We start from the raw sequence: 14,074 nt of genomic DNA, 5'->3' as shown, positions 1-14,074 counted from the left end.
GGTGGTGGTGTACTGGGTGGTGGTGTATTGGGTGGTGGTGTACTGGGTGGTGGTGTATTGGGTGGTGGTGGTGTACTGGAGTAGTAGCATAAATTGAGACATAGACCGTCCCAATCCCTAGTGCTCGGTTTACGCCAAAAGTGGGTGGGGGAGTCCGTAGAGTGGGGCGGGTCCTGTCGCGGGGACGTTGTGGGTCGCGGGGGGTAAAAAGAGGGTGTATGGGTAAGAGGGTGAGGGGGGATAAGTATGGGACAGGTGTACATCACAAAGGTAGAAAGGGGGGGGCGGACGGGATGCTCGCACATGAGGCGGGATGGGCTACGTCCCCCGGGACGGGCTACGTCCCCCGGGACGGGCTACGTCCCCCGGGACGGGCTACGTCCCCCGGGACGGGCTACGTACGTCCCCCGGGACGGGCTACGTACCCCGGGACGGGCTACGTCCCCCGGGACGGGCTACGTCCCCCGGGACGGGCTACGTCCCCCAGGACGGGCTACGTCCCCCGGGACGGGCTACGTCCCCCGGGACGGGCTACGTCCCCCGGGACGGGCTACGTCCCCCGGGACGGGCTACGTCCCCCGGGACGGGCTACGTCCCCCGGGACGGGCTACGTCCCCCGGGACGGGCTACGTCCCCCGGGACGGGCTACGTCCCCCGGGACGGGCTACGTCCCCCGGGACGGGCTACGTCCCCCGGGACGGGCTACGTACCCCGGGACGGGCTACGTCCCCCGGGACGGGCTACGTCCCCCGGGACGGGCTACGTCCCCCAGGACGGGCTACGTCCCCCGGGACGGGCTACGTCTTCCGGGACGTTGAGGGTTGCCGGGGGGGGGGGGGGGGGGGGGTAGTAAAAGCGGGAGTAGTGAACTGAACAAGTGGTCAATAGTAGTAGATGAATATGTATGAGTATGTGACATAGAATTAATCGTGTGTGTGTAGATATATAGTTAAATAACAGTATATGTAGGATATGTTGAGGAGGTCTAGAGGGGGGCCCCCTACCCCTGACTGGGTAGGGGGGGCCTTTAAAGATGGGAGGTTAGGGGTAGGGCACATGAAGGAGGTTAAGGGGAGAGGGGAAGAGAGGGGAGTTTTGACTGGTAGCCCGGGTCTCTGTTTTATCTTGTGAAGTGTAAATATCTTTACCACTTCTTTGCCTGTGGTGGGGGAGGGGGGGGGTCTCCAATATCTTCATGTCGGAGTGGAGAGGTGAACACGGCAGCTGGAGGTCACAGTGACAAATGTGGGTGGGAATGACCCGTAAACAGTGGGGTGGTGGCACCCCCCCCCCCTCCCTTACCTTACCTCCAGTGTGGTAAGGAGCCCCCGCTCCTTACCACTCTGGAAGCAAGGTAAGGGAGGGTAGTGCCCCCACCCCACTGTTTACGGGTCATTCCCACCCACAGTTGTGGCTGTGACCTCCAGCTGTGTACACCTCTCCACTCCGACATGAAGATACTTCTTGGAGACCCCCTCCCCCCCCCCCCCCCCACAACAGTCCAAGCTGCCGCCCGCTCCCCTCCCTTCCCCTCTCCCCTTAACCTCCTTCATGTCCCCCTACCCCTACCAAGGTGGTGGAACCCTTAGTGGTTCCAAGTGGTACTTGGAACCACCTGGCGTACCTGGAACTGGGTGGAGAGGGTGGAGGCGTACCTGGAACTGGGTGGAGAGGGTGGAGGTGGAGGCCTGGCGGAGGACCTCCCTCCACTTGGTGGTCAACTTGGCCTCGTTGACGGCGCCCTTGTCCTGCTCATCGGCCAACTTGAGCTGTGGACACGTGCAGAGCCTCAGTCACCTCTATAGTAACCCTCTACAGTCACCTCTACAGTCACCTCTACAGTAACCACTACATAAAAGAGAGAGAGAGAGAGAGAGAGAGAGAGAGAGAGAGAGAGAGAGAGAGAGAGAGAGAGAGAGAGAGAGAGAGAGAGAGAGAGAGAGAGAGAGAGAGAGAGAGAGAGAGAGACGGACGGACGGACGGACGGACGGACGGACGGACGGACGGACGGACGGACGGACGGACGGACGGACGGACGGACGGACGGACGGACGGACGGACAGACAGACAGACAGACAGACAGACAGACAGACAGACAGACAGACAGACAGACAGACAGACAGACAGACAGACAGACAGACAGACAGACAGACAGACATTATCAACAACATGTCAAAGATTGACTGACCAACAAACACACATCAGACACCACAGTAAGAAGCGGTGAGGCCCCTCAGAAATACTTCACATATCTCCCACCACTGACGGAGCCTATTGTGCTGCCCACCAACCTCTCCTTAACAACCATCTCACTAAACACACAGCACACTTGCCTGAGGCGAGAGGCATACTAATACTCTGGTCTCGGAGCTGAGAGGTATGAGCTCCAGGGAAGACTAAAGATTGAAAATCTTATGTACGTTAGTGTGAGATAGGAATCAGGATATGATCACCACATACAAAATAATTAAGGGAGTGGACAGGAATGACAGGGACAGACTATTTGACTATGTATCTGACCTACATAAACAAAGGCGCAATGGTGGGAACTGAGTACTAAATGAGTCACAGTTAAGTATATTTGAACAAAAAATAATTCAGTTCGTATTAATGGTTTTGCTAAAATGTATTTTGCTTTACCAATGTCCACCAGTCAACTGAAGTTTGAACGGAAGCTGAACCTTAGCATGCAAAGTTAGGGTAACGCCCTCACTCACTCACTCACTCACTCACTCACTCACTCACTCACTCACTCACTCACTCACTCACTCACTCACTCACTCACTTACACAAGCACAGAGAGGGACATGGCGAGGGAAGAGAGTAATGGCAGCATAAGCAAGGAGGAAGCGCAGGGGAGAGGAGAGACCCAGGGAACCACATCCCACAACACAACAGTTCCGGAGGGGAGTGGGGAACTCCCAACCAGCACCCCAGTAACCCTATAAGATAACACCCTCACCTTCCTCCCCATAGAAACCCCTCCTTACCCTGAACACGTCCTGTACCCATTCAAATGCTCATTCAACCCTTCCTCCCCCTTCACCCCATGTAAGGAATCATTCAGAACTTTGTTATACCACCTATGTCAGACCAATCCTGGAGTATGCAGCTCCAGCATGGAGTCCATATCTAGTCACTCATAAGATTAAACTGGAAAAAGTTCAAAGTTTTTTTTTATCAGACTAGTACCCTAACTGAGGGGTACAAACTACGAGAAGAGACTACGGGAATTAAACTTCAAATCGCTGGAAGACAGAAGAGTTAGGGGGGACATGATCACCACATTCAAGATTCTCAAAGAAATTGATAGGGTAGATAAAGACAGGCTATTTTACACAAGGGGCACACGCACAAGGGGACACAGGTGGAAACTGAGTGCTCAAATGAGCCACAGAGATATTAGAAAGAACTTTTTCAGTGTCGGAGTAGTTAACAGGTGGAATGCATTAGGCAGTGATGTGGTGGAGGCTGACTCCACACACAGTTTCAAGTGTAGATATGATAGAGCCCAGTAGGCTCAGGAACCTGTACACCTGTTGATTGACGGTTGAGAGGCGGGACCAAAGAGCCAAAGCTCAACCCCCGCAAACACAACTAGGTGAGTACACACACACACACAACAACAATACACACACACACACACACACACACACACACCCACACACACACACACACACACACACACACACACACACACAGGAGGCAGTAAACAGGTTCATCCCGGCCCAAAGGGAAAAATCCGAGAAGCAACAGAAGAATCCATGGTATAATAGGGCATGTATGGAAGCGAAGAAACTGAACAAAAAGGCGTGGAGGAACTTCCGGAATAACAGAACACCAGAAAGCAGGGAGAGATACCAGAGAACCAGGAATGAGTACGTCAGGGTGAGAAGAGAAGCAGAGAAAAATTTTGAAAATGATATAGCAAACAAAGCCAAGACCGAACCAAAGCTACTCCACAGTCACATCAGAAGGAAAACAACAGTGAAAGAACAGGTATTGAAACTTAGAACAGGCGAGGACAGGTATACAGAGAATGACAGAGAGGTGTGTGAGGAACTCAACAAGAGGTTCCAGGAGGTCTTCACAATAGAACAGGGTGAGGTCACTGTGCTAGGAGAAAGGGAGGTAAACCAGGCGGCCTTGGAGGAGTTCGAAATTACGAGAGAGGAGGTCAAGAGACACCTGCTGGATCTGGATGTTAGAAAGGCGGTTGGTCCAGATGGGATCTCACCATGGGTACTGAAAGAGTGTGCAGAGGCACTTTGCTTGCCACTCTCCATAGTGTATAGTAAATCACTAGAGACGGGAGACCTACCAGAAATATGGAAGACGGCGAATGTGGTCCCAATATACAAAAAGGGCGACAGACAAGAGGCACTGAACTACAGGCCAGTGTCCTTGACTTGTATACCATGCAAGGTGATGGAGAAGATCGTGAGAAAAAACCTGGTAACACATCTGGAGAGAAGGGACTTCGTGACAAATCGCCAACATGGATTCAGGGAGGGTAAATCTTGCCTTACAGGCTTGATAGAATTCTACGATCAGGTGACACAGATTAAGCAAGAAAGAGAGGGCTGGGCGGACTGCATTTTCTTGGATTGTCGGAAAGCCTTTGACACAGTACCGCATAAGAGGCTGGTACATAAGCTGGAGAGACAGGCAGGTGTAGCTGGTAAGGTGCTCCAGTGGATAAGGGAGTATCTAAGCAATAGGAAGCAGAGAGTTACGGTGAGGGGTGAGACCTCCGATTGGCGTGAAGTCACCAGTGGAGTCCCACAGGGCTCTGTACTCGGTCCTATCTTGTTTCTGATATATGTACATGATCTCCCGGAGGGTATCGATTCATTTCTCTCAATGTTTGCGGACGATGCTAAAATTATGAGAAGGATTAAAACAGAAGAGGACTGTTTGAGGCTTCAAGAAGACCTAGACAAGCTGAAGGAATGGTCGAACAAATGGTTGTTAGAGTTTAACCCAACCAAATGTAATGTAATGAAGATAGGTGTAAGGAGCAGGAGGCCAGATACAAGGTATCATCTGGGAGAGGAAATTCTTCAGGAGTCAGAGAAGGAAAAAGACTTGGGGGTTGATATCACGCCAGACCTGTCTCCTGCAGCACATATCAAGCGGATAACATCAGCGGCATATGCCAGGCTGGCCAACATACGAACGGCATTCAGAAACTTGTGTAAAGAATCATTCAGAACTTTGTATACCACATATGTCAGGCCAATCCTGGAGTATGCAGCCCCAGCATGGAGTCCATATCTAGTCAAGGATAAGACTAAACTGGAAAAGGTTCAAAGGTTTGCCACCAGACTAGTACCCGAGCTGAGAGGTATGAGCTACGAGGAGAGACTACGGGAATTAAACCTCACTTCGCTGGAAGACAGAAGAGTTAGGGGGGACATGATCACCACATTCAAGATTCTGAAGGGGATTGATAGGGTAGATAAAGACAGTCTATTTAACACAAGGGGAACACGCACAAGGGGACACAGGTGGAAACTGAGTGCCCAAATGAGCCACAGAGATATTAGAAAGAACTTTTTTAGTGTCAGAGTGGTTGACAAATGGAATGCATTAGGGGGTGATGTGGTGGAGGCTCACTCCATACACAGTTTCAAGTGTAGATATGACAGAGCCCGATAGGCTCAGGAATCTGTACACCTGTTGATTGACGGTTGAGAGGCGGGACCAAAGAGCCAGAGCTCAACCCCCGCAAACACAACTAGGTGAGTACAACTAGGTGAGTACACACACACACACACACACACACACACACACACACACACACACACACACACACACACACACACACACACACACACACACACACACACACACACACACACACAACAATACACACCCACCCCACACACACCACCACCAACAAGAGGACCCAGTAACCCACCTTGAGGAAGCCAGCGATCAGCTCCTGCTTGCGTCTGTTGTTCTCTGCCTCCTGGGCGGCCCGACGGTCCAGGTACTGCTGACGCTGCTCCACCGTCATCCTGGCCAGCTTGTCCCCCTTACCCTTACCCTTCTTCTTCGGCGCCATCTTCCCCGCCTCCTCTCACACCTGCCCTGTCTGCCGGGGACGAAGCAGAGGTGAAGGGCCTGGCAGACACACGTCTGCTCTCTCCCGCTCGCTACAGTCATGTCTGCCTCACCTGTAGTCTCCTCCTTGGGAGAATGTTGTCACAGGGAAGGAAGGATTGATACAAGAGAGGATAAGAGAGTGTTTCTTGTGACTATGATGATAAGAGGAGGAGAGGACAGACAGACTGTGGTGGCAGTAACAGTGTATACACAGTACCGGAAGCCTACGGTGACCATAACTGTGAGAGATGGTCCCATACACAGTATACAGTGTATGATTAATACATGCATCAACAGTGGTCAGATAACATCATGGGAAGGATTATAAGAGTGACCAGCCCCCACCAACTGTGGAGCAGCACTCTGGCAGTGACCAGCCCCCCACCAACTGTGGAGCAGCACTCTGGCAGTGACCAGCCCCCCACCAACTGTGGAGCAGCACTCTGGCAGTGACCAGCCCCCACCAACTGTGGAGCAGCACTCTGGCAGTGACCAGCCCCCCACCAACTGTGGAGCAGCACTCTGGCAGTGACCAGCCCCCCACCAACTGTGGAGCAGCACTCTGGCAGTGACCAGCCCCCCACCAACTGTGGAGCAGCACTCTGGCAGTGACCAGCCCCCCACCAACTGTGGTGCAGCACTCTGGCAGTGACCAGCCCCCCACCAACTGTGGAGCAGCACTCTGGCAGTGACCAGCCCCCCACCAACTGTGGAGCAGCACTCTGGCAGTGACCAGCCCCCCACCAACTGTGGTGCAGCACTCTGGCAGTGACCAGCCCCCCACCAACTGTGGAGCAGCACTCTGGCAGTGACCAGCCCCCCACCAACTGTGGAGCAGCACTCTGGCAGTGACCAGCCCCCCACCAACTGTGGAGCAGCACTCTGGCAGTGACCAGCCCCCCACCAACTGTGGTGCAGCACTCTGGCAGTGACCAGCCCCCCACCAACTGTGGTGCAGCACTCTGGCAGTGACCAGGCCCCCCACCAACTGTGGTGCAGCACTCTGGCAGTGACCAGCCCCCACCAACTGTGGTGCAGCACTCTGGCAGTGACCAGCCCCCCACCAACTGTGGAGCAGCACTCTGGCAGTGACCAGCCCCCCACCAACTGTGAAGCAGCACTCTGGCAGTGACCAGCCCCCCACCAACTGTGGAGCAGCACTCTGGCAGTGACCAGCCCCCCACCAACTGTGGAGCAGCACTCTGGCAGTGACCAGCCCCCCACCAACTGTGGAGCAGCACTCTGGCAGTGACCAGCCCCCCACCAACTGTGGAGCAGCACTCTGGCAGTGACCAGCCCCCCACCAACTGTGGAGCAGCACTCTGGCAGTGACCAGCCCCCCACCAACTGTGGTGCAGCACTCTGGCAGTGACCAGCCCCCCACCAACTGTGGAGCAGCACTCTGGCAGTGACCAGCCCCCCACCAACTGTGGAGCAGCACCCTGGCAGTGACCAGCCCCCCACCAACTGTGGAGCAGCACTCTGGCAGTGACCAGCCCCCCACCAACTGTGGTGCAGCACTCTGGCAGTGACCAGCCCCCCACCAACTGTGGAGCAGCACTCTGGCAGTGACCAGCCCCCCACCAACTGTGGAGCAGCACTCTGGCAGTGACCAGCCCCCCACCAACTGTGGAGCAGCACTCTGACAGTGACCAGCCCCCACCAACTGTGGAGCAGCACTCTGGCAGTGACCAGCCCCCCACCAACTGTGGAGCAGCACTCTGGCAGTGACCAGCCCCCCACCAACTGTGGAGCAGCACTCTGGCAGTGACCAGCCCCCCCACCAACTGTGGAGCAGCACTCTGGCAGTGACCAGCCCCCCACCAACTGTGGAGCAGCACTCTGGCAGTGACCAGCCCCCCATCAACTGTGGAGCAGCACTCTGGCAGTGACCAGCCCCCCACCAACTGTGGAGCAGCACTCTGGCAGTGACCAGCCCCCCACCAACTGTGGAGCAGCACTCTGGCAGTGACCAGCCCCCCACCAACTGTGGAGCAGCACTCTGGCAGTGACCAGCCCCCCACCAACTGTGGAGCAGCACTCTGGCAGTGACCAGCCCCCCCCCCACCAACTGTGGAGCAGCACTCTGGCAGTGACCAGCCCCCCCACCCCCACCAACTGTGGTGCAGCACTCTGGCAGTGACCAGCCCCCCACCAACTGTGGAGCAGCATTCTGGCAGTGACCAGCCCCCCACCAACTGTGGAGCAGCACTCTGGCAGTGACCAGCCCCCCACCAACTGTGGAGCAGCACTCTGGCAGTGACCAGCCCCCCCCCCACCCCCACCAACTGTGGAGCAGCACTCTGGCAGTGACCAGCCCCCCCCCACCCCCATCAACTGTGGAGCAGCACTCTGGCAGTGACCAGCCCCCCACCAACTGTGGAGCAGCACTCTGGCAGTGACCAGCCCCCCACCAACTGTGGAGCAGCACTCTGGCAGTGACCAGCCCCCCACCAACTGTGGAGCAGCACTCTGGCAGTGACCAGCCCCCACCAACTGTGGAGCAGCACTCTGGCAGTGACCAGCCCCCCACCAACTGTGGAGCAGCACTCTGGCAGTGACCAGCCCCCCACCAACTGTGGAGCAGCATTCTGGCAGTGACCAGCCCCCCCCCACCCCCACCAACTGTGGAGCAGCACTCTGGCAGTGACCAGCCCCCCCACCAACTGTGGAGCAGCACTCTGGCAGTGACCAGCCCCCCCACCAACTGTGGAGCAGCACTCTGGCAGTGACCAGCCCCCACCAACTGTGGAGCAGCACTCTGGCAGTGACCAGCCCCCACCAACTGTGGAGCAGCACTCTGGCAGTGACCAGCCCCCCACCAACTGTGGAGCAGCACTCTGGCAGTGACCAGCCCCCCACCAACTGTGGAGCAGCACTCTGGCAGTGACCAGCCCCCCACCAACTGTGGAGCAGCACTCTGGCAGTGACCAGCCCCCCACCAACTGTGGAGCAGCACTCTGGCAGTGACCAGCCCCCCACCACCAACTGTGGAGCAGCACTCTGGCAGTGACCAGCCCCCCACCAACTGTGGAACAGCACCAGACATGACAGCGCCGATCTCACCGAAATGTTCCAAATACTGAACAATTTGGAGGGTGTTGATGGGGACAACGTGTTCAGACGGTCAGCTGTAACACAACAAGGAGCAACAACAGTGTCGACCTTAACAAGCCACAATGTTGGCCTGACAGATGTGTCTTCACCCTCTGGGTTATTAACCCGTGGAACCGCCTACCCGCCCAAGCCCTACTGCCCATAACTCTGCTCAACTTTAAAATCCAGCTTGAAAAAAATATTCAGGACAAATCGAGGGGACCTTTGACAGGCCGGCGGCTTCCTGTCCTCATCGAGGCCACTAGAGCGTTACTGGCCCTCAGGTAAATTCAGGTAAAAGACTGTGACGGCTGTGACACTAAACTTTACACTTCTCCCGCTCCTCACATAATGATTGCTCGCTTTTCCTAGTAATCTTTGATGACATAGTTCAGTGTCTACAGAGATAGGCGAACACATTGTTAAATTGCATTTTCATTAGTCTTGGCTACTCACTAGTGCCCAGTAACGCTGGTTATAGCACTCGGTCCATAGACCAGGGGCCACTGTGTCAGCCCCTCGGCGTCCCTAGTAACCGCCTCGTTGCTAGGGCTGATGTCACGGGAACACAACAAATGTCAGCTGATCCATTTGGCGGGAAATTTGGTTGCTATTCTGCTTCCTTACAGCCTTTATGGTGTATGTCATTATTTGAGGCTTACTGACCACACTTGGCTAGAGCCCTTTAGCACAGTAGTCTACGTCCTCAGCTCGCAATAGAGAGAGCCGGCTTCAATACGTGGGCATACAGAAACGGTTGGGCACATTTCCTCTGTGTTCATATTGACAAGCTGAACTTCCATTGTCATATACAAAACATAACAACACAGTTTCTAAAGTAGATCTCTCCTAGAACGATGAGATACTATAGGCACCTCGCAAGAGAAACTAACAACTACTGTTCTGTTGTATGTTGTTGTTGTTCTGAACTACTACTGTTGTATGTACTAGCTCTATCTATACATTTATCAATTTTTGTAAAACCTCTTGTATGTATATACCTTACCTGAATAAACATTTATTTATTTATTTATTTATTTACTGTATTAACATTAAGGAACCAATTTTCCTCACCTTATACCATCCTACATGTTAACAAAGCTGTTTTGCTGCTGTTTCTATCATAAAAAATCTATGTCATTTTTCTAACTCTCATTTACAATGTTAATATTAGTAACTATGTACTGATAAAACAACGGCTGTTTATATATATCTTGTATAATTGTCAATTATACTTCACGAAGGGCTTGCGAAGCCCGGCGCTTCCCAAGCGATTTGGCCAGGGTTCGAATCCTGGCCGGGGAGGATTGACTAGGCACCAATCCTTAACTGTATGCCTCTGTTCACCCAGTAGGGAAAGGGGAACCTGGTTGTTAAACGATTTGGCAGGTCGTGTTCCAGGGAAGCTTGAGATTATACGACCTGCCCGAAACGCCATGCATGCTATAGTCGCTTTATAACAATGTAAAAATTCTTGTATATATGTAAAAAAATATAATTATTATTATTTTCAAAATTTTCCCACAATTCAAATTCAATTTTCATTATTATCCAATTACACATATTAATTTTCTCTTTTTTTTTTTTTTTTTTTTTTTTTTGAGATATATACAAGAGTTGTTACATTCTTGTACAGCCACTAGTACGTGTAGCGTTTCGGGCAAGTCCTTAATCCTATGGTCCCTGGAATACGATCCCCTGCCGCGAAGAATCGTTTTTTCATCCAAGTACACATTTTACTGTTGCGTTAAACAGAGGCTACAGTTAAGGAATTGCGCCCAGTAAATCCTCCCCGGCCAGGATACGAACCCATGACATAGCGCTCGCGGAACGCCAGGCGAGTGTCTTACCACTACACCACGGAGACTATAATCTTAATCTTTATGTTACGTGCTCCTTAAAAGCTGGATATTATTTGCTATATTTCTTGGATAATATACTTGCTGCCATCTTGTTCAGTAGTAAATATTGTCTGTCTCACCCACACCTTTATATATGCCCTCACACGGAGCCGTTGAGTGTAACCTTGGAGTGTCAATGAGCAATCTGAGAGCAGCAGTACACTGAGAACTTCAACAAGATCTTGTAGATCTGAGGCAAAGTGAAATTGACACCAGTAATTCCATCTATCATCATACTATCATGCAAGAGGAGCCACACATCTATGGATCATCCAATAAAATCAGCAGACTTCTAGATGTTACTACTGCTCGGCTTAGACTCGGTTACAAGTATCTCTGGGAATTCTCATTATCTGCTGATGTAGACCTGACCAAATGTAAACTGTGTCAACAAAATTATTCGCACACCCTCCGTCACTATGTACTCACCTAGTTGTACTCACCTAGTTGTGTTTGCGGGGGTTGAGCTCTGGCTCTTTGGTCCCGCCTCTCAACTGTCAGTCAACAGGTGTACAGGTTCCTGAGCCTATTGGGCTCTATCATATCTACATTTGAGACTGTGTATGGAGTCAGCCTCCACCACATCACTTCCTAATGCATTCCATTTACTAACTACTCTGACACTGAAAAAGTTCTTTCTAATGTCTCTGTGGCTCATTTGGGTACTGGTCCAAGGACTGATCCCTATGTGATGGTGTGCGAAAAGATACGTGAATTTAGAGACAATTCTATAACCAATGTTCCAGCGATGTGTCAATATTTCATTCAAAATGATCTGCTACCAGAAATTTTAGCCAAATATCCCCAGTTTGCTAACTGTAGGTAGTAACTAAGTGACTGTAACCTATCCACCGCTGCCCACTGGATGGGGGGCGGTGTGCAGGACAAACATATCAATTGTGACACTAGCTCTCCACATATGTCAGTTGCTTAATTTAGAACCTGTACTTGAGGTCGATCTCGAACCCATTGTTGATGTGACGACTTATACTGAATTTTGTAACTAGCTCATCAAGATTGTAACTTGCTTAGCTAAATGAATAGTGGGGTTCAGTCCCTGAGCCCATTATGTGCCTCTGTAACCCTTTCCACTACCGCCCACAAGATGGGTATGGGGTGCATAATAAATGAACTAACCAAAACTCATACTCAGTTATAAAATAAATAATAATAATAAATGTTTATTTAGGTAAGGTACATACATACAAGAGATTTTACAAAGTTTGTTGGATTAATAGATAGAGCTAGTACATACAATGCGTAAAGCCACTATTACGCAGAGCGTTTCGGGCAGGAAAAACATTAATGACTAAAGCTTAATACTAATGGGTATAAAGAATAAAATGTGTTGAGAACAAATAAAAATAGAAGTAAAAGAGGGGGGAACATGGCTGAAAAAGCAGCACAAATACAATTACAAATTATTACAGACAATTACATACAAACAGCGGTGTTTTGAAAACAAAAAACAGACATTGGTTGACAACAGAGGGGTAAGGTAGGTTACAGGGAATTTATTAGGTATAGCTTCGTTTTTATCTTAAACTGGTTGAGAGAGGTACAGTCTTTAACATGGTTGGGAAGGTCATTCCACATTCTGGGTCCCTTGATTTGTAGAGCATTTCTGGTTTGATTAAGTCGTACTCTAGGAATATCAAAACTGTATTTATTTCTGGTGTGGTGCTCATGGGTTCTGTTACAACCTTCTATGAAGCTTTTGAGGTCAGGATTGGCATTACAGTTCAGCGTTTTATATATGTATAATACACATGAGAGAATGTGCAGTGACTTAATATCTAACATATTCAGAGATTTGAGTAGGGGTACCGAGTGATGTCTGGGGCCAGAGTTGGATATTGTCCTAATAGCAGCTTTGTGTTGAGTAATTAGAGGACGTAAATGATTTTGGGTAGTAGAACCCCAAGCACTAATACCATAGTTGAGATATGGATAGATGAGGGAGTAATAGAGAGTCACCAGGGCAGGGCGGGGTACATAATATCTGATCTTAGAAAGAATGCCCACAGTTTTTGAAACTTTTTTTGATATATTTAGAATGTGTCCCTGGAAATTCAGCTTGTGGTCGATGAGAACGCCAAGGAATTTGCCATCTAATTTGTTACAAATTTGGGTATTGTTTATTTTGAGATTTATTTGATTAGAGGATTTATTGCCAAACAGAATATAGAAAGTTTTGTCAATGTTAAGAGTGAGTTTGTTGGCAGTTAGCCAAAGATGGGCTTTATTTAGCTCAGTATTCACTGTGACATTTAGAGCAAGGGGGTCAGGACTGGAATAAATGAAGGTTGTGTCGTCAGCAAATAGAATTGGTTTGAGGTGTTGGGAGGCATTTGGAAGGTCATTAATGTAGATGAGAAAGAGGAGAGGGCCAAGTATGCTGCCCTGAGGAACACCAATGTTGATGGGTAGGGTGGGAGAAATTGAATTATTCACAGAAACATACTGGAGCCTGTCAGTAAGGTAGGATTTGAGGTATTGCAGGGAGTGTCCTCTGACTCCATAATGATGTAGTTTAAGAAGAAGGTTTTGGTGGTTGACAGTGTCAAAAGCCTTACGCAGGTCTATAAATAACCCAACAGGGAACTCCTTTTTATCAAGAGCTGCGTGAATCAAGTTAATCATATTAGTTAATCAAGTTAGTTATTTTATAGGTATACCCGAAACACTTTGCGTATTAGTGGCCTTATTAAATAACATATTCTGTAACCCTTATTAAACCACTGTATCATATTCTTCTGTATATTTTTTTAATAAAAATTAATATTATTATTATAGAATTAATCATACGTTGGCAGCGGCGTTGCAACCGAAACTCTCGTACTGGCATCACTTAGAAAGACATTCGAAGAAGCATCAAATATTACATATACAAAAAGTACATCAATTATTTTGAATCATATTATCGATCAAGTCTTGAAATTCTCAGATATTTTATAATATGGCAT

General features: G+C 50.2%; 1 protein-coding gene across 2 annotated transcripts in view; it reads right to left on the bottom strand.

Annotated features, from left to right (window-relative positions):
• LOC123771628 (dynein regulatory complex subunit 2) overlaps positions 1-6,085 on the bottom strand; it is a 35,734-nt gene extending 29,649 nt beyond the window's left edge. For both annotated transcript variants that reach the window (XM_069313413.1, XM_069313414.1), the window contains exons 1-2: positions 5,924-6,085; positions 1,656-1,769 (exon numbers count right to left, since the gene is read on the bottom strand). In XM_069313413.1, the coding sequence (XP_069169514.1) occupies positions 1,656-1,769; positions 5,924-6,070 (261 nt within the window). In that variant the 5' untranslated portion in view covers positions 6,071-6,085. The remainder of the gene's footprint in view (positions 1-1,655; positions 1,770-5,923) is intronic.
• Between the last annotated feature and the right edge of the window lie 7,989 nt (positions 6,086-14,074).

This window comes from Procambarus clarkii, chromosome 75, assembly GCF_040958095.1.
Source record: "Procambarus clarkii isolate CNS0578487 chromosome 75, FALCON_Pclarkii_2.0, whole genome shotgun sequence".
NCBI lineage: Eukaryota > Metazoa > Arthropoda > Malacostraca > Decapoda > Cambaridae > Procambarus > Procambarus clarkii.
This window is presented reverse-complemented; position numbering and strand designations above follow the sequence as displayed.